Source organism: Peromyscus eremicus, chromosome X (assembly GCF_949786415.1).
Source record: "Peromyscus eremicus chromosome X, PerEre_H2_v1, whole genome shotgun sequence".
Lineage (NCBI taxonomy): Eukaryota > Metazoa > Chordata > Mammalia > Rodentia > Cricetidae > Peromyscus > Peromyscus eremicus.
Genome location: NC_081439.1, coordinates 131,793,332 through 131,813,589, shown reverse-complemented (window position 1 = coordinate 131,813,589; position 20,258 = coordinate 131,793,332). Strand labels below are relative to the sequence as shown.

The window sequence follows — 20,258 nt, the reverse complement described above, 5'->3', positions numbered from 1 at the left end:
AGAGCAGAGGGCTAGATACTGGCTCCAGATGCTTTTAGGGGTGTCTCCAGCTCTCTACCACTTCCAGTGAAGGAGACTACTGCGAGCTCTGGAGTCATCCTAGTCTCTGGTGGTGGGGTCTCAGGACCAGGATGTGGGCTGATACTGATGCTGCCTTGGCTAGCTCGGGGAAAGGTGGCATCAGGATGGCCGGCAGCACTAGGTTACTGATACCCTGGAACACCAACTTCACATTTAGCTATCATTGCCATCTGACCAGGTGGTGGAGACAGAACCAGAAAGAGCAACTGGTTGGCCAATAGCTGTTGCCACTCACTGACTACAGGCTGATGTCAGAACATAAAAAAGTCACTTGTCATTTGAACCTCAGCAGCCAAGGGGAGAAGCTACTGCTTCTAGCTCTGGCCTTTCCTGAATCTGCTGTTTACCTACTGTTGTCAGACTCTTAGCACTACTCCCTTAGTGCATCCCAGACTCATCCCAAGAACTGAGAATGGCAGACCCCTTGGCTTGGATGAACCTGGGTCATAAACTGTGCTTATATGCTCTGACACCTTCTACACCCCCAGCCAACACCCAACCTTTTCACTGTTTGTCACAGAGGTTAAGCAAGGAACCCTTACCACTTTCATAAACCTAGGTGCTAGGGTGTGGCCAGCTGTTCCAATGACCTATCATGGAGACTAGATAGCACTAGAAAAGTAGCTTTAGGCATGCAGCAGGATGGGTTTACTTGGGGCTTGGCATCCAGCCTCTTCCCAGCTATCCTTCCATAGTACTAAGGAACACTACTCAACTGGCTGGTGTCCAGCTTGTGTTAAAACCTGGGCAAAGACATAACATGGAGTACAAGCAGGGCTTCCTGGCCTGTCTTACAGGCTCTACACGCTCATAGCAGAGGCCTCACTAAGGAAGGAACTCCTATAAGTATGGGAGGCTGCTCTTCAAAGATCCAGCACTAAATTGGATATTGTGAACAGCAGCAGGCCAGGAAGCAACATGGCATGGTTAGGGTGTGGAGTCCAGAAGGAATGTTCCCCTGTGCTTGGGGCAGCTGGTACATGTGACAACTACAAAAGCATCAGCAAGACAGGGCCTCAGTGCTAAGCAAGCAAAGCACAAAAGCACTTGCATGTGCTTTTGACCATCCCCAACATAGGAGCCACTGTAAAGATGAGGCTGGTTGTAATGGTTCTGACTGCTGAATTTGGGGGAGACTAGGAAAGGCCCTTGCCTTTTCTGCATGGGAAGATGCCATTCCCAATCACAGGTACAGTAAAGGCCCTCCAGCCCAAGGCAGTCCCAAAGAGTCACAGGGTCCTGCCTACCCTAGGCTGGCCATGGGAACGCTTTCTGACAAGAAGCCTGTTCTGCTTTGGGGACTAGTGAGGACAAGAAAGATGGTCTTTTCTTTTTTTCTTTGATTTTGACAGGGTTTCTCTGTAGCCATGGCCATTCTGGAAGTTGCTCTGTAGACCAGGCTGGCCACAAACTCAGATCTGCCTGCCTCTGCCTCCCAAGTGGTAGGATTAAAGGTGTGTGCCACCACTGCCCAGCTGGAAAGATGATCTTTTCTTTTCTTTTTTTTTTTTTTTTGTTTTTTGTTTTTTCGAGACAGGGTTTCTCTGTGTAGCTTTGCGCCTTTCCTGGAACTCACTTGGTAGCCCAGGCTGGCCTCGAATTCACAGAGATCCGCCTGGCTCTGCCTCCCGAGTGCTGGGATTAAAGGCGTGCGCCATCACCGCCCAGCCAAGATGATCTTTTCTAAAGAGGCTACATACTAGAAAAGAAAACAGAGGACACTGGGGAAAGTATAGATCCCCATTCAGTGTCTCTGCTATTCAGGTGGATAAGGGCAGCTGGATATCTAGCTCTCCCCATGGACACAGGAATCCCGTGTCTTAAAATGTACTCATGTCAAATAGCAACTGTTTATTGAAAGAAGCAATAGAAGGCTGAGGATGCTGCCCTCAGGCCTGGATGTGGCTCTTTGCACTGAAGGCTAGGTAGTAGATCACTATGCCGATTACTGCAGCCAGCACTTCCGTAGAGACCCACGGCCCATTCCAGGTGCCCTACAAGAAAAAGACCAAAAGCTGTCAGCTCAGGGGAGTGACAGTAAAGTAGACCAGCCATTCTTAATCACTTGTCCTCAGGACACAGAGATTAGTGATAGCCCAAAAGCTGAGCTGCAGAGGATGAGAGCTTTCCCTTAGACTCAACCCAAAAAGATGAAGTGTGCCCTGTGTTCTCTGTTCCCAAGACAAGGCCACTTACCCGATGGTCCACACTGACTGTAAACAGAGGTGGGATGATGGAAATGTCCTCATTATTTCTCTGAGCCTATAAGGGAGATGATGGGGTCAAAAGGTGCTGGATGGGCTGCCCAGGTAAGGGAAAAATGAGCAAGACACAAATGAAGTATCAGGGGCAGGAAGAAGGTACCCACTCCTGCTCCATGTAAACTAGGCCCCTAGAGGGCTGATGGTGCAGAAGGGGACTAGAGTGATCAGGGTGAGAGGGCTACAGAAATGAGGCATGTCCTCCCTCCTTGGGGCCTCAGAGTTCCCAGATGATACTCGCCTTCCTTAGGAGGCTGTAGGACTCTTCATCGAAGAATCTGACCTCATAGGTGCCCGCGTGGGCGCTCTTATGCTCCAGGCTCCATGAAACCTAGTTAGGTGTTTGGCAAAGGGTAGGCATAGCAAACAAATGAAGGCTACTCTGCTAGTGCTGGCACATCACCACTATGAGCAGTGCCTGAGTCTTTGGCCTATAACCCTGCTTTGAGCCATTTCCCCCACAACCCTGAATTCAGTATCCCTTACCTGATATCGGCCCACATCCTGGCCCCGGGTTACAGGAAATTGTTTTCCACTAACGTCGGCATAAAGAGCCATGTTCTGGATGGGGGAGGTGAGGACAACAGAACAAGAGTCATATTTTCCTCCCTTCTCTAGGCATACACAGAACCCCCATTGTGCTGCCCAAAGCAGTACCATGACTAAAAAAGTAGGCCAGTTGAAGGCTATATTGGTAGGGGTTGCCATAGAAGACCCAACGAAAAGGTCTGCCACAGCCCAGAGCCATGCTAGGTCACACCCATGGATACTGTCACCATCTTCCTTCATGTTTTCCTAGAGGTGAATAGAGCTGGATCTCCCCTATGATCACCTTAACCTAACCGCAGCAAGTCTATTAGCCGTACACAGGGGTAGGATGACAAAAATGGCCTTGTGGTTTCTTGCACCTTGAGAGGTACCAAATAAGGTGTTTAACCCTAAGACTATTGTCCCCCCAAAAGGTCCAATTTCTTTTAGATTTTTGGAAGAGCAGGTCAGGGGTTGAGGCTGGGGTTCTCAATTTTAAACTTACAGAACATCCATACAGACACACACTCAGGTAAACTGCAACCAGAAAGAAGATGGAGGGGCATGGGGCCTGACCCTAGTTCTTTCTCCCGTTCCAGACATTCATCCAGGAAACAGTGGGGTGTCTACCCACATTACTGCATGGAGGCAAAGCATACCAAGCAGGTCAGGAAAATGTTCTTGAAGTACTTGCTAGGATCTGGCCTCGCTGTGCCCTCATCTCTCCTGCACCCTGTGAATTGGAATCCTTATTCTCCCTGTTGATAGGATCCTCAGGTCACTGTCAACTGCCAGTGAAGAGCACTGCCACCCTCATCTCTTCCCCTGCACCCTCTCTGCTGAGTCCTTGCTGTCTCACCTGCACCCTGTTCTTGCAAGTCAGTGAGATCTCCACGATGAATACGGTCTCTGTAGAAATGACGGCATCTGAGGTTGTATAGTAAGAAGGGGTGATCTGGGGCTCCAGGCAGGCCTCTGCTGTGGGAAGGAGGCAAAGCCAATTTGTGTGTTCCAGGCAAAAGGGCTTACCCTGGCTCTGCCTTTCAGACTTGGTGAGCTAAGGACACACAAATCCTTCTGTTCCTGACAGGAGGGGTCTGGAAGGTGGATCCTAGTACTCAGTCTGAAGTATAATGGAAGGGACCAGTGAGAGATGTTGAGACAGGCTAGGGTGGGGTAGGGAAGGCTCTTCAGAGGTGAACCTTGAAGCAAAAACATGGAAGGAGCAGAAGTGTGTTTGAGGACAGCAGGGGAGCTGATTTATTGAATTAGTACATGAATCTAAGACCCGGAGGCCATGAAGCAGCTGAGCCTGGGGCACTCCAGAAGCCCAGTAGACCAAGATAGCCTCAATTCAGAGCCATGTACTGCCTCAATAGCTTACTACATTTTGCAGACACTAAGTGGGGTGCTGGCAACACACAGGACTTTCAAAATAAGGGTCTTGACAGGCAGTGGTGGCACATGCCTTTAATCCCAGCACTCGGGAGGCAGAGGCAGGCGGATCTTTTTGAGTTCAAGGCCAGCCTAGTCTACAAAGCAAGTTCCAGGACAGCTAGGACTGTTACACAGTGAATCCTTGTCTCGAAAAATTAAAAAAAAAAAGCGGGGGCTCTACATCCAGCCAGCTGACAATGTCAAGAATGGTCCTAGTGTTTCCTGAGAGAAGTAAACCCTGGACCCAAACACCAACCTGTCCCTGTAAACTAAGCACCTCTGAGGAAACGTGGCCACAGGAAAAATAAGGGTATTATGTCACAGGGTATGAAGTAAACACTAAATGGGACAGTCCTCATCCAACTGTTCTCTAAATGTGATGTCTTGGAACCCTTCTGTGCCTTGCTAAGCTGGGCCTTTTTCCTGTGGACACTGTGGAGCCCCTAATAGGTTTTACAGCCAGGTTTGTCTTTTTAAGACACTGCTAGCAACAGACCAGAGGATTCTCTGAGGTATGAGTAGGAAAGATGGAGGAAGGCTACCTGTGCTCAATCCAGGCTCTCAGGTCTGAGGTGCTCCTCTAACAACTTCCAAAAGACATGTCTAGACTCCAGGTTAAGCTCAACCGCACCACCAGGTGTTACAAATGGCTCAAAACTATTAATGGATCTGTGCACAGCTCAATTCTGCTATGAACCTTGGGATTGGATATACCAGGGCCTCATGGAATGTTCCAGGCACCAAAAGCTCCCTAACTTGCCTCGTGCACTTACTCTGCTCCTCTGCCTGGAGGGTCCTTGCTTCCTCTCTTAGATTTCTCTTGGGGAAGCCTGGCCTACACAGTATTGGTTCCTCTCTGCCGGCACTATTTCTCACACAGGGAATTGCCAGGTGCTGATAAGCACTGCTCTTGTGCGACTACCTTCTGACACAGGAACCAAGGACGTATCACCTTCCCGGCTGGAGCTGGTGGCCAGAGCATGGTGCAGCTTTGGGGCTCTCCCAAAAGCAGACAAGAAAGCATTTGGCTGTTTCTTCCAGCAGCCTGGCTGCCGGGTAAACGGGTGTATGCTGCTTCAGACGCCACACCACAACACCCAGCAGGGGAAGATCCCAGTAGCGACGAGCCCCAGGAAGGGCCAGGCCCCTGCCTCGCGCGCACCCTTCCTCCCCCAGCACCACCTGCCATGGGACAGAGGCTCGCCCGAAACAAGCTCCGGCCAGGCCGCTACCTGAGCAGCAAGATAAGCCGGACAGCAGGAGTAGCGCCACGGCGCCGAAAGATGCCATCGCCGCCATCGCCTCTTCTCTGCCGAAGGGAAAAGAGAGCAAGCCGCCCTGAACATGCGGAGCAGACGAGGAAGCGCGACGCGTAAGCGGCCTCAGCACCCAATCGTGCGCCGGCGGGCTGGGCCGGGCCTGGTGACGTCGCTGGCGGCACTGACGTGTCCGCCTCCCTAGCCAGGGTCCCAACCGGTCCCACTCCCCCACCCCAAGATGGCGGCAACAGTGTTAGAGGCACCGGAAGGGGGCGTAGGAACCGGTGAAACCGTGCGCGTGCGTAGTGCTAGCTTTTCTTACCCTGTATCCCCGACCTCTCGCAGGGCTGAATTCTCGCGAGAACAGTGTCTTAACGTTTTGACCTGTAGAGGTCCTCACTTCTCGTCATGGCGCTGAAGGTGGCGATAGCTGCTGGCGGTGCTGCAAAGGCAGTGTTCAAGCCAGTTCTCCTCTGCCGTCCTTGGGAGGTGAGTGGTGAATGGGCGGTGGGACAGCTGCAGCGCTCACTGGGGGACTTCACACCCCATTAAGAACAGGAGTGGGGTAACGGCCCTTTGAGCAACCTAGAGTTCAATTGGCTGTGCGGGCCTTATGAGGGGCGGGGAGAGGGCTGCACGCTGGAGTTCATTGGTCGCTTCTGCTGTCAGTGAGGAGGTTGGCCGAAGTGGGGGGGGGTCAGTGACTGGTGACAGGGGCTCCGGAAGAACTGGAAAGGTGGACCGCAGTGGCTGGGTGTCCCCTCCCTAGTGTCCTTGTGGAAGCCCTTTTGAAGAGGTCACGTGTCCTGGCCCGCCTTGCCCTTATCACCTAGGTTGGTGTCTGGTTCCCAGACTCAGTTCCTCCTTGGGTTTCCCTCTCTTGGACTGCTTTGTCACCTGTCCTAGTGGAGGTGGAGAATCAGCCTTTTCCAATGACTCTTGATTCCTCATACATTCTTATAGCTCCAGATCCGCTGCCTCCCAAGTGGCTTGATACTTGATTCTAGTCAAAAGGCCAACAAGCAAGCCCAAACCCCTGTAATGAGACTGAACCAGGATACTGAGGCTGGAAGCCCCTGGGGCTTTGCTTCCTTGGATTTCTCTTTGGGGTCTTGGTTAGCCGGTTTAGCTCCTGGTTAGCACGACTTAGCGCCAGCAAGCCAACAACTAGCTCTGGGGAATAAGAGCTATGACCTCCAGGCCTTGGTCTCCCGCTGACCCAGAACATGGCGTTAGGCCAATTCTCTTCTCTCTCTGGGCTCCAGTTTCCCCTCTGTCCAGTGAGCAGAGAGGACTTCATGTTCTCAAAGCATTTGCTGACTCTGACCTTCCAGAACTCCATGTTGCCTGCAGCCCCTTCTACTTACTAGTTTCTCCCCTCTGTTCTCTGGGGGAGGAAGCTGCATATGCTTTATGAAATTCCATTTAAAATATGGACTTCAACTCCTCAACCTGCCTCAGACTGGGCTTCTTTAATTGGACAACCTGGGTTCATGAGGGATAGCTTTGTAATCCCCTAAAAGAAACTATCCACATCTATATAGAGCAAGATCAGGGGTCTGTGTTTGGGGAGTTTTCTGGGACTGGGACAAAGCCCATTGTAACATCTGGCACAGGAGGCAGCTGTGGGACAGGTTCAGCCCTGGCAGTGATATTGCCTTCCATGAGCAGGGCTGCATAGATTGTGAGCCACACCTGGTACAGGCCCTTAGAAGGCTGGCTCACTGACACAGCTGAAGTCCAGGAGGAATTAAGTGCTGGGAGTACAAGGGTCAGCCTTACATCTCCCAAGTACTCTAGCTTTGAACTAACTCTCTGAGAAGCTGGTAAAGTGAGGGGTGGTGTACTTTAGCTTAGCTCCATCCTTGTGCTTGTGAACAACTTTGCATACCTGCTCTTTGTTAAGCTTTCTAGCAGTTAAATAAAGTTGGTACCTCCATTCCATGGATTGACTAACTGTTCCCTTTTCTTTTTTTAAGCAGAGTTTCATGTAGCCCAGACTAGCCTTAAAATCGCTGTGTATATGAGGACAATCTTAAATTTCTGATCCTCCTGCCTCTCCTCCTAAATGCTAGGACTACTGGTGTATGCCACCATGCCTGGCTTCTATTCCATGGATTTTGATGTAGACACAAAGCCATTTTAAGAGTAGCAGATGGTGGATTTGGACTCAGATATCCATGGTCTACATCTGTTTCTTTGTTTTCTGATGTACTTATTCACTAAGGAAATGTTCCTTGTGATCCCAGCACTGGGCCAGGCATTGTGCTTGGTCTTAGAGTGACAGTGGAGGGTGAGACAAATGTGCTCTGTTCTCAGAGGCTAGGAAGAGAGCAGGGAGGTGATAATCAGGTAGCGTTATGTCTCTTAGATGAGTAGGGGTAAGGTATAAGTAGAACTTAACAGCCCAGGAGAAAGGGCTATCTATGCTACCTTCTGATAGAAGGCATGGAGACTCTGCAGACAAGATGAATCTGATATTGACAAGTACTAGAAAGAAAGCAAAGAAGTTCCAAGTATGCTGGTGGCTGCATATGTAGTGAGGGACCCTTGGGACTCTGGTCCTAGTAGTCAGCCTTCCTAGTTCTTGGCTTGGGCCACTGAGTGGCATTCCTGCATTGCTAGTGCCAGGGTTACTGGGCCTCTTGTAACTGGGACTAGGGTAACCCAGAGGGGAATGGTTAGACTCTGCCTGAGCCTTCTGGTCTTCTGGGAAGAAGGCAGGGCTCTTTAGAAAATGGTTATTGTCTCTGCTATTGGTTAGAATGCTCTGCTACTGTCTGGTGGTTGAGTGGCAGAGAATCCTAAAGTTACAAGGAAGAACTTAGCTGTACCATGCCAGTGCCTCCTCAGGTATTCCTAAGTGAGTGGGGCACAGCAGGAAGAGGAGGAAAGCTTTCCTGTGGAGCTGAGGATGTGGCCTCTCCCTCAAGAACAGTGGATGACTTCTTAGCACCTAGCTCATTTGGCCCAAACAGCTTTTTCTCTGAAGCTGTTAGAGTATCACATGGCCAAACATGGCTGCTTCCCAGTCGTGAGATTGGGGACATTCGTCATCCATCCAGGATACACCACAAAAGCAGCTTGCAGTCCCTTGTGAGAGCCATCCTAGAGATTGGTATATGTTATTAGTCTTCCAGAAATGGCTGTGTTTTTCTAGGCATTTTTTATTTCTGTTCTGAAGGACCATTCCCTAGGGGTGACAGTGCTTATCCAGGGCAGTGGGGTACTGTATCCTCTTTACCTCCCTATTTGCATTTATTATAGTGACTATGCACTGGCTTTGTAATAAGGAAAGACATAATAAAATTATTGCTCAGAGTTGGTGGCTTATTGAGAGTATCCTTTTGCAACATTTCAAATTTACCAGTCTTTTTTCTTATACTTGTAGCAATAATTGGCCAAAAGAGAATCAAAAGCCAATGCACAAATGGGATGGAGACATACAGTTCTATTTTTGTTTGGCTTTAGAGACAAGACCTCGCTCTGTCACCCTTGCTGGCCTGGAACTTACTATGTAGACCAAGCTGGCCTTGAACTCACAGAGATCTACTTGCCTCTGCCTTCTGGAGGCTGGGATTAAAACTACAATGCCAGGCCGGGGCATGTAGTTTTTATTATGCTGATCCACAGGAGAGTTAAGTATTGGGCCAACTTTGTCTGGTGCTCCTGTGGAACAGTTGTTGGGAATGGAAGCTTTGGAATGTCCTATATACATGATGAACTGTTGTTTACTGATAATCATTTCCTCTCTGCCAAGAGCTAGGCTAGCTCTTTTGAACTTGACTTTTGGGATTGAACAGCTAACATTGGCATCTGGGTTCTCTTTGACAGGTTCTGGGTGCTAATGAGGCCCCCCGGAGGAGCATTTCCTCAGTAAGTACCTGCCTTGGATGTGTGTTTGCACAGGCACGTACATATACATGTGAGGGAGAGAGCTGTGCTCATGTATTTTGTGTGTGTGTGTATGCATGAGCGCGCACACACATAATGTATATGAGACTGTGTATACTATGTATATGTGCCCATGCACACATGACTGTATGTTGCTCCCTGGCCCTCCTGTTCTTCCCTCTGAGGCACAGTCTCCAGAGGTCACTCACACCTCCCCTCTGAGTTGTGCTAAACAGAGTCCCCAGGGAAAAGAACCCAGTTCCCTGGTCACAGCCTTGTTCTTCCAACCTTGGCTGATCCATGTCTTCTTCCTTTCTGTCTTCCCTCTAGCAACAAACAATTGTGAGTATTCTCTGAATTAGATTTGAGGGGCTCTTAGTTGCTTTGGGGTTAACCCAAGTCCAGGTGGGCTTGGGGTGGTGGTGGCTGCTGATCAGGAGTCCCAGAACAGCAATCTTGCCTTGGCTAGCCTGTGGGATTGGTACTGGAGGGAAGAAGGTAACTGGCTCAAGTCAGGATGCACATTGGTTGTACCCAAGGGCTCACTTTGACCCTCTCCCTTCTTCCAGCCTCCATCTGCTAAATATGGTGGGCGTCATACAGTGACTATGATCCCAGGGGATGGCATCGGCCCGGAGCTCATGTTGCATGTTAAATCAGTATTCAGGTATGGAGGGCCTGGACCTTCCTCCCTTAACTTCTCTCCCAGGGAGGGATGTTCCCCAAGCCAAGCTGGAAGCCCCCAAGAACTTCGTGCCAAGAAGCACAGGGAACCCAGAAGCCCACCAGCTGGTACTCTGCCCAGGTACCCAGTGGGGTGGTAGCAGGAAAGCCTGACTGTAAACCCAGGCCTTGCATCCCAATGTTTCTCATCCTGCTAGGCTGACCTGGGCACAAAGAAAGTGGTACCAGTCCTGTGAAGGTCGAGTATGACCCTCATGTTTGGCATGGGTGGGTCCAGTTCCCTCTTAGCTGGAGCCAGGTCAAGGTGGGAAGCAGCAGGGGAAAGACTGGTTGGTGTAGTCTTCAGGAGGGGTGTGGAAGGCCTTAGGCCAACTTCTTTAGCCAGGCTTTACTGCAGGCATGCATGTGTGCCAGTGGACTTTGAAGAGGTACATGTGAGCTCCAATGCTGATGAGGAGGATATCCGAAATGCCATCATGGCCATCCGCCGGAACCGTGTGGCCCTGAAGGGTGAGCCCAGGGGTCAGGTTGGGGTGCTATATGTGATTCCTTTTGCCTATATACTGACTTTTGTGGGTTCCCGTGGTTCCAGTTTCAGGGATTTTTCTGGTTATTGATGACTCTTGTTCTTGGCATCTGGGTAGAGGCTTCTGTGGGCCTGTTGATAGCATGGTTCTGTTATTTCAATGGCCTGTGTGAGCTTGCTCAGTGGCTTCCTCCCACCTCTTCCTTCACTGAGGCATGCCTCTACTGGGATCTGCTTTGACCCACAGCTTTTCTTCACAAACTAAAGATCAGAGATGTAGTTTGCCCCTCTGCTTGCTGCCCTGGCTGCAAGTGGCATAGTCATGGACATTATACATAAGGACTCTAACAATATTTCCTGGGGTTTGCCTTGGTTGGGTGCACAACCTTAAACTAATCAATCATTCTATGAAGTTTAACCCATCCACCGCTCTGTGGGAGGAATATGTTGGCATTGAATGGGCCTTACATGAACCACAGGGTGCCATAAGCACTCTGGGTGAAGTCAGTCTGGGCAGGGAACAACTTGGAAGTAGGGGACAGGTGGTCCTGATGGGCTGTCAAAAAAGGCTTTTTTTTTTAAAATTTTAAATTTTTAAATTTTTTAAAATACTTTTAAAACTAAAAAAGGCTTTTCTATTTGGTGTGGTCTAATCACCTTCTATCAGATACTACCTCACTGGCCTCACTGGGCCTCTTTTTTCCTTCCTCTAGATATCTGGGCCACTCTGGCCAAGACATGCTATGGCCTAGTTGGGGCCTTTTTCAGGCAGCCTCCACCTGCCCCTGAGCTGGGCATGGATAGCACCTCACTTTGGGGCCTGGCAGTAACTTTGACCAAGGTCATCTTGTTGGTCCCAGTGTGGCTAGCCAATTTATTCATAAACAAAAATGGTCACTCTGTGGAGATAGCCTGGGTAGCGGCAGGGTGTCCTGGCTAGCTGTCAAGCATATTTATTAATTTATTTAGTAAATATTTATTGAGTGCCTACTATGTGCCAGGTGCTTGTCAAAGTTGTTGAAACTCATCATGAAACTCATCTCTCTCCCTCTCTCTCTCTCTCACACTCACTCACACACACACACACACACACACACACACACACACGTACTTGTCAAAGTTCTTGAAACTCATCATGGGTCTCTGTCTCTCTCTCTGTCTCTCTGTCTCTCTCTCTGTCTCTCTCTCTCTCTCTCTCACACACACACACACACACACACACACACACACACACACACACTCAGGCACGCACACATGCAGGCATGCACATACACCCCTTTGAACCTCATGGAGCTCACAATGGCAGTTACAACCTAGAGTTCAAGGAAGTATTTCTTCTCCAGTTGGATCAACCTTTGGTGAACATTCCCTAGGCCAGGTGGGGGGATATGGCAATGCAGTTGAGCCCAGAGGATCCCTCTCTAGCTTGCCTATCTTGTTTGTTTTTGTCCTATAGGCAACATTGAAACAAATCATAACCTGCCACCATCCCACAAATCCCGAAACAACATCCTTCGGTGAGAGTCATGTACATAGAGTGGTGGTTCAGTGAAGACCAGGGTGGGCTGTGCTGGCATTCATGAACCTGGCTACTTGCTAGTTGGGCCTGGTTTGATTTTCTCCCTGTTACCCTCCCAGCACCAGCCTAGACCTCTATGCCAACGTCATCCACTGTAAGAGCCTGCCAGGAGTGGTGACCCGGCACAAGGACATAGATATCCTCATTGTGCGGGAAAACACAGAGGGAGAGTACAGCAGTCTAGAGCATGAGGTAGGCAAAACTACTTGATCCTCTATGAGTAGGTGGTGATGATTATAGCCAAGGTCAGAATTGAGAGCTTCAGAAACAAGGAAAAGGTGTCCCCACTTAAGGGGTTGGAAAAGCCAGATATACTCAGTGATAAGACTGCATCATGTGGTACTCCCATTAAGCCCTTTGTTGTCCCCTGGCCTCTTCTCAGAGCGTAGCAGGAGTGGTGGAGAGCTTGAAGATTATCACCAAGGCCAAGTCCCTTCGAATTGCTGAATATGCTTTCAAGCTGGCTCAGGAGAGTGGGCGTAAGAAAGTGACGGCTGTGCACAAGGCCAACATCATGTATGTCTACTCTATACCTTTCTACCTACTTTGAATAGCTACAAAGTAGCTGGAAGGGCCTGCTCAGGTCCACCTTCAGGGTCTAGGGTATCAGGGACCACACTCAGGACTGTATTCTGTTGTCCCTGAGGCTCTGTATGCTCTAGTAAATCCCTAGAAAAGGTGAGATAGATGGGATTATGTTTGTTTTTCCATATGGAAGACAGGTTACAAGTTAGTCCACAGGGTTCCATGGTTCTCTGTACTCTCCAGCTGACTATATTGAGAGGCCAAGCTGGTGTCTTGTATCCCCCGTTATCTAGGAAACTGGGTGATGGACTCTTCCTCCAGTGCTGCAGGGAGGTGGCAGCCCGCTACCCGCAGATCATCTTTGACAGCATGATTGTGGATAACACAACAATGCAGGTAATCAGCCCATCTGGCTCCATAGCCTTCTGCCCATCCTTGGTCTCATGGCTTATATAACTCAGCTCATTTCTTTTCCCACAGCTGGTATCCAGGCCTCAGCAGTTTGATGTCATGGTGATGCCTAATCTCTATGGTAACATCGTCAACAACGTCTGTGCAGGGCTAGTTGGAGGCCCGGGCCTTGTGGCTGGGGCTAACTACGGCCACGTGTATGCAGTATTTGAGACAGTGAGTACCCAGGCACAACTCTGCCATCTTTTTCTTTCTCTTATAGTAGCCTTGTGTCATAGTTAGTATCCCACGGTGGTGTTTACCCATTGGTACTGCTTAAGACTAAAAGTTTCTAAAGGAAACACAGACCCATGACTGTTATGAATTATTATTATTATGTGGGGGAACCCTAAGGGTATCCCGTGCCTGCAGGGAAACGGTGGCCAGTGATACATGATGTATCCACATGGAGAGTTTATTATAATAGAGGGATAAAGAGGCAGAGAGACAGGAAGAGGGAGACAGAGGGGGTGAGGGAGAGGGGGTTTGAGGGGTACACACCTTGTGAGAGAAGCGGAAGAGGAGAGAGAGAAGAAATGGGTGGAGTTTCCTTAAAAAGAGACTTTTGCGTTAGGACACAGGATGGCGCCAAGGGATGGGATCAGAATATTAACAATGAGCATCCCCATTTCCTCTCCAAAGCCCTGATATGCCTTCATTTGCTGTGTGTGGGATATGCCTCTACCGGGTATGGCACACAAGTAGAATCATCTGCCGTGCATTCTTAAATTTTCCTACCTACCTACTTCTTCCCTTTTCCAGGCTACAAGGAACACAGGCAAAAGTATTGCCAATAAGAACATTGCTAACCCCACTGCCACACTGCTAGCAAGTTGCATGATGCTAGACCACCTCAAGTAAGTGGCTTCTTAATGCCTGATCATGAGTCCTCTCGCCAGCCTCTAGGTCCTGAGAACCAAAAGCTTGTTCTCTTCATCCTCTAGGCTCCACTCCTATGCCACCTCCATTCGCAAAGCTGTCTTAGCATCTATGGACAATGAAAATGTAAGGCTCCTCTTGTCTCCTCTTTGTCCCACTTTTAGTTTCCTCTCCTCTAGTCCATGTTATACTGGTCTGACCAGTCCTATATGCTTCAGGCAGTGACCAGCACTGGCTGTGGCCTGTAAGGGAAGGGTGGTACTGGCTTCCTGGTGCCAGTTCCTTGCCCTTTCCAACTATAGGAAACAGTAGGTAGCCCTGGACCACCATGGGGTTGTGTGGCAGACTTTGGCCTGATATGTTCAAGCTTCCTGTTTTCCTCCAGATGCATACTCCAGACATTGGAGGCCAAGGTACTACATCCCAAGCCATCCAGGACATCATTCGTCACATCCGCATCATTAACGGCCGGGCTGTGGAAGCTTAACTATCCTTGCAGTTATCTCAGCCTATCCATAGGACCCTCTTCTCACTCTAGCACTCCAGCTAGCATGGTGAACAGGCTCCAGAATAAAGCTACTTCTGCCCCAGAACTTGGCCATGTGCTTCCCTCACGCCAAGACACCAGTGTTTCAGTTCCCACTTTATTAAGAAAGAAACAGGCACTCTTTCCCACTCAGGACCCTCTAGGAGGATCACAAGTAGACAGGCTGAGATGTGGGCTTTGCCTCAGTATTTCTGTCCTGCCGTGGAGAGGGGGTGAACACAATAGTACCCAGTAGGGTGGGAGAGCAGCTCCCACAGGGTGGTAGAAGTTGCCTGCTTTCCCTCAAGGCACTGTGAGCTAGGGCAAAGCCAGCACAGCCCCTGCTGTCCACAGCTCCAGCAAGATCTAGGGATTAAGCCAGGGGTGCTGGAGGCAGTCGGCAGCACTGGCCCTCTTCTCAGGGATGTACTCCATCATGGGCAACAGGAAGGCGCTGAACTGTGTGGCTTGCTCCAGGGGCCACTCGTACTTCTCCATGAGCACCTCATATAGGCCCCAGTGCTTGAGGTTATGGATGTGGCGCAGCTGTCCTGGAGGGTGGGCAACATTAGGCTGTGTCCCCAGGTAGGCTGGCACCCAGTGTTCTGTCAGAATCAAGGTCCTTGTCCTCCCCTCTGCTCTCCTAGCCCCTGTGGCCTAAGCCTACTTGGTCCCTACCCCTGCGGTTGAAGAACTCCCGTGAATAGCGGCCTGAGAGGGCAAAAGCTGGGGGGATGTCTCCCAGAAGCTCCACGATATGAGCAATGTGGTCTGTAGGCAGAGAGAAGGTTGGGAGTCAGAATGGAGGCAGCTGGAGATCCTAAAGCCAAGGCCAGGGTTTGCTTCCCTTACCTTCATCACGACTGTAATCTTCTCCAGAGTGAGGCTCAAACAGGTAGTCGCCAGTGGCCAGCTCAAAGGCCTGGAAGAGAAGGGAGAAGTAAGGCTGTAGCAGATGGCTGGCCTTAGGCATGGAGGCAGCTGGACTAGCATACCATGCATGCTGTGCTCCAGATGTCAGCTGGGGGGCCATACTCAGCACCAATCAGCACCTCCACGGCCCTGTACTGCCGAGTCTGAATGTCCTCAGTGAAGTGTTTGTGCTGGAGGAAAAGGGAACCCTGGGAACAGGAGCCTGGGACCAGGCTAACCTGCCCCCACAGCCCATTCCTGCCTCTGGTCCATGCACCTGAGCTTCATGGAGTTCACTTTGATTCTTAAGAGTTCCCCAGATGTTACAGGAGGGACTGTCTAGGTGACCCGAGGGTAACCCCTTCCTAGTGGCTCATGTCCCTTGCCATGGGTATAGGACTCTTCTACTTGAGCAGCAAGAAGTAGCTCTCAGCTATACTCGTTCTGAAGACTGCTGGCTATGTGAGTCCTAGGCTATGCCAGAGGCCTAGGGTAGGGCTCCCCAAGACCAAGCACCCTGTCATCCCAAAATGTTCAGCATACCACCCAGCAGGCATTGCCCAGGTCTGCAATCTTGATCTTGATCTTGTCTGCATTTTGGGGCTCCAGGGGGTTCACCAGGAGGTTGGAAGCACCAAATGGTGCTGGGGAAAGAGAAGGAAGAGAGACTGATCTGGCCCTGCTCTTCCTGGTCCTGCCTATCCACTGCCCACTGTTCCCCACACTTACTGCTAGGAGACAGGAGACCTCCAGTCTCACGCTGATTAGATGACCCTGAGAGGATGGAGCAGGAAGCCGTGGAGAACAGAGACCCTGAGAAACCTGAGGTCTGTGAGCTGGGACTAAGGCTGCGGTCACCCCCAGGCACAGGGGAAGAAGAGGCTGGAGAGGGGCCAGCCCTGCTGCCCTCTGGGTGGCAGCCTGAAGAAGAAGTGGAGCCGCTGCCCTGCTCTAATCTTGAGCCAGAGTCTGGGGGAAAGGGGCAGAAAGACACATGAGCAGAGGCCTGGATTCCACATGCATGCTTAGTGGCCCAGTGCCCTCTCTGGCCCCTCACCCTCAGCCTGTACTGCATCTTCCATGGCCTCCAGCCGCTGCAAGTCCTGCAGCCGCTCCTCCAGCAGCCACTTCTGTTGCTTCCTTTTGCGCCTCATCTTCTTCCTCTTGTTTTTGGACAGCTTACCAGTCTGCCACCAGAGTCAGGGTCATCTCCTTGGTTTTCCTGCCCAGCCCTGGACCCCAGAACTAACTCCTTATGGGTGTGAGAAAAATGGTGCTACTACCTTTTGTCTCACCCTTAGTCCCAGCCCTTCATCCATTTCTCTGCCTCTCCTCCTATTCCTCTATTCCCTAAAGCTTTGTGGTTTGGGGAGAACCTGGTGGCCTGCCCAAATTGCTCCTCGTCCACTCCTAGCTTAAATGAAGCGACCTGAAGTAGCCATTTGGGGAAGGCACAGTATCCTTCCATCAAGGTGGTAGTGGGCCCAGTAGTCACCCGAGGCAGTTTGGAGTACATGACCCACTCTGTGTAATCACTCTTTTCTCAGGTACCCAGCTTTTTAGAGGTGCCACTGCAGAAGTTTAAAAGGTGGAACAGATGTGGCCGAGGAGCCAAGCTCTGAGGACATGGCCTAATCTGGCTTGAATGGGAAAAGGAAACAGGGAAAGAGAGGGTGCCACAACTTACCAAGACCTCCTGGGGGGCAGTGCTAACTGGGGGTAGGGGTTGGGGAGAAAAAAAAGGAGTAGTAATTCAGGCAGGGTTTGAGGCCCAGAGTCCTGGTGCCAATCCCCACACATGCTCTTGGTACCTGTGGAGCGGGATGGGGGCTGGGCCCCTGACTGCTGCCACTCTGTAGCTTCAGCAGCCAGGCGCCTAATGTAGGCATCTCCAACACACAGAAGGATGTTCTCAGGCTTGATGTCCGTGTGGATGATCTTGCACTTAGTATGGAGGTAATCCAGACCATGTAGCACCTGGTGAAAGCTACAGCTGAACCCCAGCAGCCACACCTAGCCAAGCCGGGCAGCTTGAGGCAGCACCTACCTGCCTAACAATGCTCTTAACACAGGGCACAGGCAGACCCTGGTAGTTGGACTTGATGATCCACTTGAGGAGCTGGTGGCCCAGGACCTCTAGCACCATGCACACATCTGGACTTGGAGTGAAGGGCAGCCAGCAACACAGCTAAGGCACAGGCTTACCTACCCTCCACCATGGAGGAGCACCTAGGCTCCAGCGGTGCAGAGGTCAAGGAAGCAGGACTTTCCCTGGACCATCATGGTGACTACCACTGTCTCAGTTTATTATTTATAGTGTTTCTGTCACCGGCAAAGATGTGCCAGTTGGGATGATACCTTTTGTCATCCTAGTGATGCCTCTCAGACCACCCTTACTCTTCTGCCCAATTGTTCCAAAAGACCTCAAAAGCAGCCTTTTATATTTGGGTGTCACTCAGCAGCATCCACAGATAATCATTGTCCACCTAGCTACCTGTCCCCTACTCAGAAACACAAATGCCCAAAGGGCATTTTGGTATTGCTATCCCTGTAAGGGCTGAGTCCCATGGTACAGACCAGAAATCTGAGGTCCTTTGACTGCCATATTGCTCATCCTTCAAAGGATACGGACTCCATTAACTCCTGAGATCCTGAAGTCATCAATGAGCTGAACAATGGTCTCTCTTTTGGGGTCACTAGGATCACTGTCCCGGACCTGGAACAAAAAGGCAAGGAGCCACAGATGGCTCCAACCTGCTCCTCACCAGCTGCTCAGCTCCCCTGAAGCACTTCTGGCCCCCTTTCCCAGTCCAGCTGAGGCCCACTTAAAGAGAGGCAGCTGCCTCTTTCAAGTCTCTGCCCTCCAGGTCCTCTTACTTGGCAGAGCCAGCTGGAACCTGCCCCCTCTGGGAGCCCCGCCCCACTCTGCAGGGCCCCAGCAGGCCCTGCATCCACATTGCCAGGCCCAAGGCAGTTGAGAAGCCAGGAACAGTAGGGGAGGTGCCTCACACATTTCAGGAGCTTGATCTCATCCACAGCTGTCTCTGTGTAATGCCCTGCGCTCTTCACTACTTTCAGGGCCACGAAGCGCTTGCGCCTGTAAAATGGAGACCCTCATAGGCTGCCAGCCTTTGTCAGACTCACATGGTCATGGTGGTGGCCTCAACCAAACCCACAGGCAGATCCCAGCCACTCACTGAATATCCCAGCAGAGCCAGACTGTAGAGAAGTGGCCCCAGCCTAGCTTGCGCACCACATGGTACCGCCCATTGAACAAATCACCTATCTTCACTGGGTAGTAACCACCTGCAGAAGGAGGCCAATAGATCAGAGTAGGAAATCTCTCTCCCCTATCCCTCAAGATAGCCTGGTTCTGCTGATCATCTGTCTGAGGGCCCTAGTCTCTAGGCACCTTCTTCCTCCCAGCCTGCCCTGAGCCCCTGCAGTGGTAATCTAGCTGACCACATGGCAGCCAAGGTCAGGCCTTACCCTTGCAATAATCCTTGGGGTCTTCCTGCTCCTCATCATCAGAACCCAGGAGCCCCTGCAGCGACCGAGGTGCTGGTGTGACTGGAGCTAATTCAGAGCCTGAGGACTCAGGCCCACAGGAAGTCTGAGAGCTGTGAGTGAAAAGGGAGGATGCAGGTAGTGAGCTCACAAGGTGCAAAGGACCTCAGTCTCCCCAGCCTGGTCATACCTGCTGCTGCTGCCACCACAGTCCACACCACCACTACCACCAGCACTGGCACTCATCCTGGTGTCGCAGCCCAAAGCTCTGGTGCACTGGACCACTGTTCCTGTGGGGCTCAGCCGTGGCCAGTGCATTTATAGCCTCTGCCGCTGATCTCACCGCCTTTATAAATAGCCTCCCAGCTGCTCAGCTGTGGACAAGGTATGCAGCATAGGGAGGGGGCAGTGCACCAATGGCAGCCCTGGAGAGCCCAAACCCTAGGCAGAACCCCTTTGTTTCATCCACACTCTAGAGACAGGGGGCCACCAAGCTGGGATTATAGTAGTGACTCAGTCCCTAGGTCAATTCCCCACAGTCCAGGACCAGCCGAAGAAAACATCTACATGGAGATGGAGCAGTCTGTAGCTCCTGCACCCTAGGGCTGTGGGGAAAGGAGGCTCCTATGAAAGAATGTAGTTGACATGGTGACCAGATCCTTAGGCTGAGCTCTCTCCAAATGCTGCATGGCACTTGATACATTCTTGAACTTCCCACTACCATGTGAATATTCTTCTAGAGGTGACCCCTACCAATCCCATCTGAACCTCATTCTGCTTATTCTCTGCCCTGATTCCAGCTTTTTTTTTTTTTTTTTTTTTTTTTGTAATTCACAGACCTCCCCCGTACAGGTGGGAGCCCAGATCACCCCTAAATGTGGCTGAGCAAGGGTCAAGGGCAAGAGTTAAACACAATTCATTCTTCTCATCAGAGGCAACAGGCCTCTCAGATCACCATTGACTTGCACAGCCTCCTACCCCTAGCTCCAGAGCTGAACACCTCTGCCTTGATGACATTTGCTGGTACCTGCTGTGGGCCAGCTTTGCCATGTCCACCAGGAAAACAAAAACCCTGCAGTTGCTGACCATAAGCTGGATGGTAACTGAGGGATCAGGAAGCATTAAGTTCCCAGAAACATTCAGAGCAACACAGGCACACTGGAGACTGCCATGTGCTGGCATGCTACAAAATTCTAGGACCAGGGAAACA

The 20,258-nt window shown here is 50.8% G+C and overlaps 3 protein-coding genes across 7 annotated transcripts; 1 reads left to right on the top strand and 2 right to left on the bottom strand.

Moving 5' to 3' along the window:
• Positions 1 to 1,917: 1,917 nt before the first annotated feature.
• Ssr4 (signal sequence receptor subunit 4) lies at positions 1,918 to 6,120 on the bottom strand. 4 transcript variants are annotated; one of them, XM_059250719.1, is made up of 6 exons: positions 5,889 to 6,120; positions 3,730 to 3,845; positions 2,829 to 2,903; positions 2,584 to 2,673; positions 2,278 to 2,343; positions 1,918 to 2,075 (listed from the first exon to the last, which is right to left on the bottom strand). In XM_059250719.1, exons 3-6 carry the CDS (start codon positions 2,898 to 2,900, stop codon positions 1,971 to 1,973), a joined length of 333 nt encoding a protein of 110 aa, XP_059106702.1. In that variant the 5' UTR covers positions 2,901 to 2,903; positions 3,730 to 3,845; positions 5,889 to 6,120; the 3' UTR covers positions 1,918 to 1,970. The 4 variants fall into 4 exon arrangements, with proteins under 4 accessions (XP_059106702.1, XP_059106703.1, XP_059106704.1 ...); XM_059250720.1 differs by lacking the exon at positions 5,889 to 6,120 and adding an exon at positions 5,540 to 5,793 and having other exon boundaries at positions 3,730 to 3,848; XM_059250721.1 differs by lacking the exon at positions 5,889 to 6,120 and adding an exon at positions 5,540 to 5,720 and having other exon boundaries at positions 2,278 to 2,357; positions 3,730 to 3,848.
• On the top strand, positions 5,917 to 14,696 carry Idh3g (isocitrate dehydrogenase (NAD(+)) 3 non-catalytic subunit gamma). The gene is made up of 12 exons (XM_059250717.1): positions 5,917 to 6,055; positions 9,401 to 9,442; positions 10,030 to 10,127; positions 10,542 to 10,654; positions 12,127 to 12,187; positions 12,309 to 12,441; positions 12,632 to 12,765; positions 13,068 to 13,170; positions 13,255 to 13,401; positions 13,987 to 14,081; positions 14,169 to 14,229; positions 14,489 to 14,696. The coding sequence occupies exons 1-12, from the start codon at positions 5,975 to 5,977 to the stop codon at positions 14,588 to 14,590; spliced, it is 1,170 nt and encodes a 389-aa protein (XP_059106700.1). The 5' UTR covers positions 5,917 to 5,974; the 3' UTR covers positions 14,591 to 14,696.
• A 230-nt stretch (positions 14,697 to 14,926) lies between these two features.
• Srpk3 (SRSF protein kinase 3) lies at positions 14,927 to 19,294 on the bottom strand. 2 transcript variants are annotated; one of them, XM_059250411.1, is made up of 16 exons: positions 19,239 to 19,294; positions 19,031 to 19,161; positions 18,739 to 18,847; positions 18,551 to 18,638; positions 18,170 to 18,257; positions 17,589 to 17,695; positions 17,353 to 17,518; positions 17,229 to 17,254; positions 16,599 to 16,728; positions 16,463 to 16,510; positions 16,271 to 16,363; positions 16,085 to 16,185; positions 15,625 to 15,732; positions 15,482 to 15,551; positions 15,308 to 15,400; positions 14,927 to 15,180 (listed from the first exon to the last, which is right to left on the bottom strand). In XM_059250411.1, exons 1-16 carry the CDS (start codon positions 19,292 to 19,294, stop codon positions 14,996 to 14,998), a joined length of 1,599 nt encoding a protein of 532 aa, XP_059106394.1. In that variant the 3' UTR covers positions 14,927 to 14,995. The 2 variants fall into 2 exon arrangements, with proteins under 2 accessions (XP_059106394.1, XP_059106393.1); XM_059250410.1 differs by having other exon boundaries at positions 16,271 to 16,510.
• Positions 19,295 to 20,258: the final 964 nt, after the last annotated feature.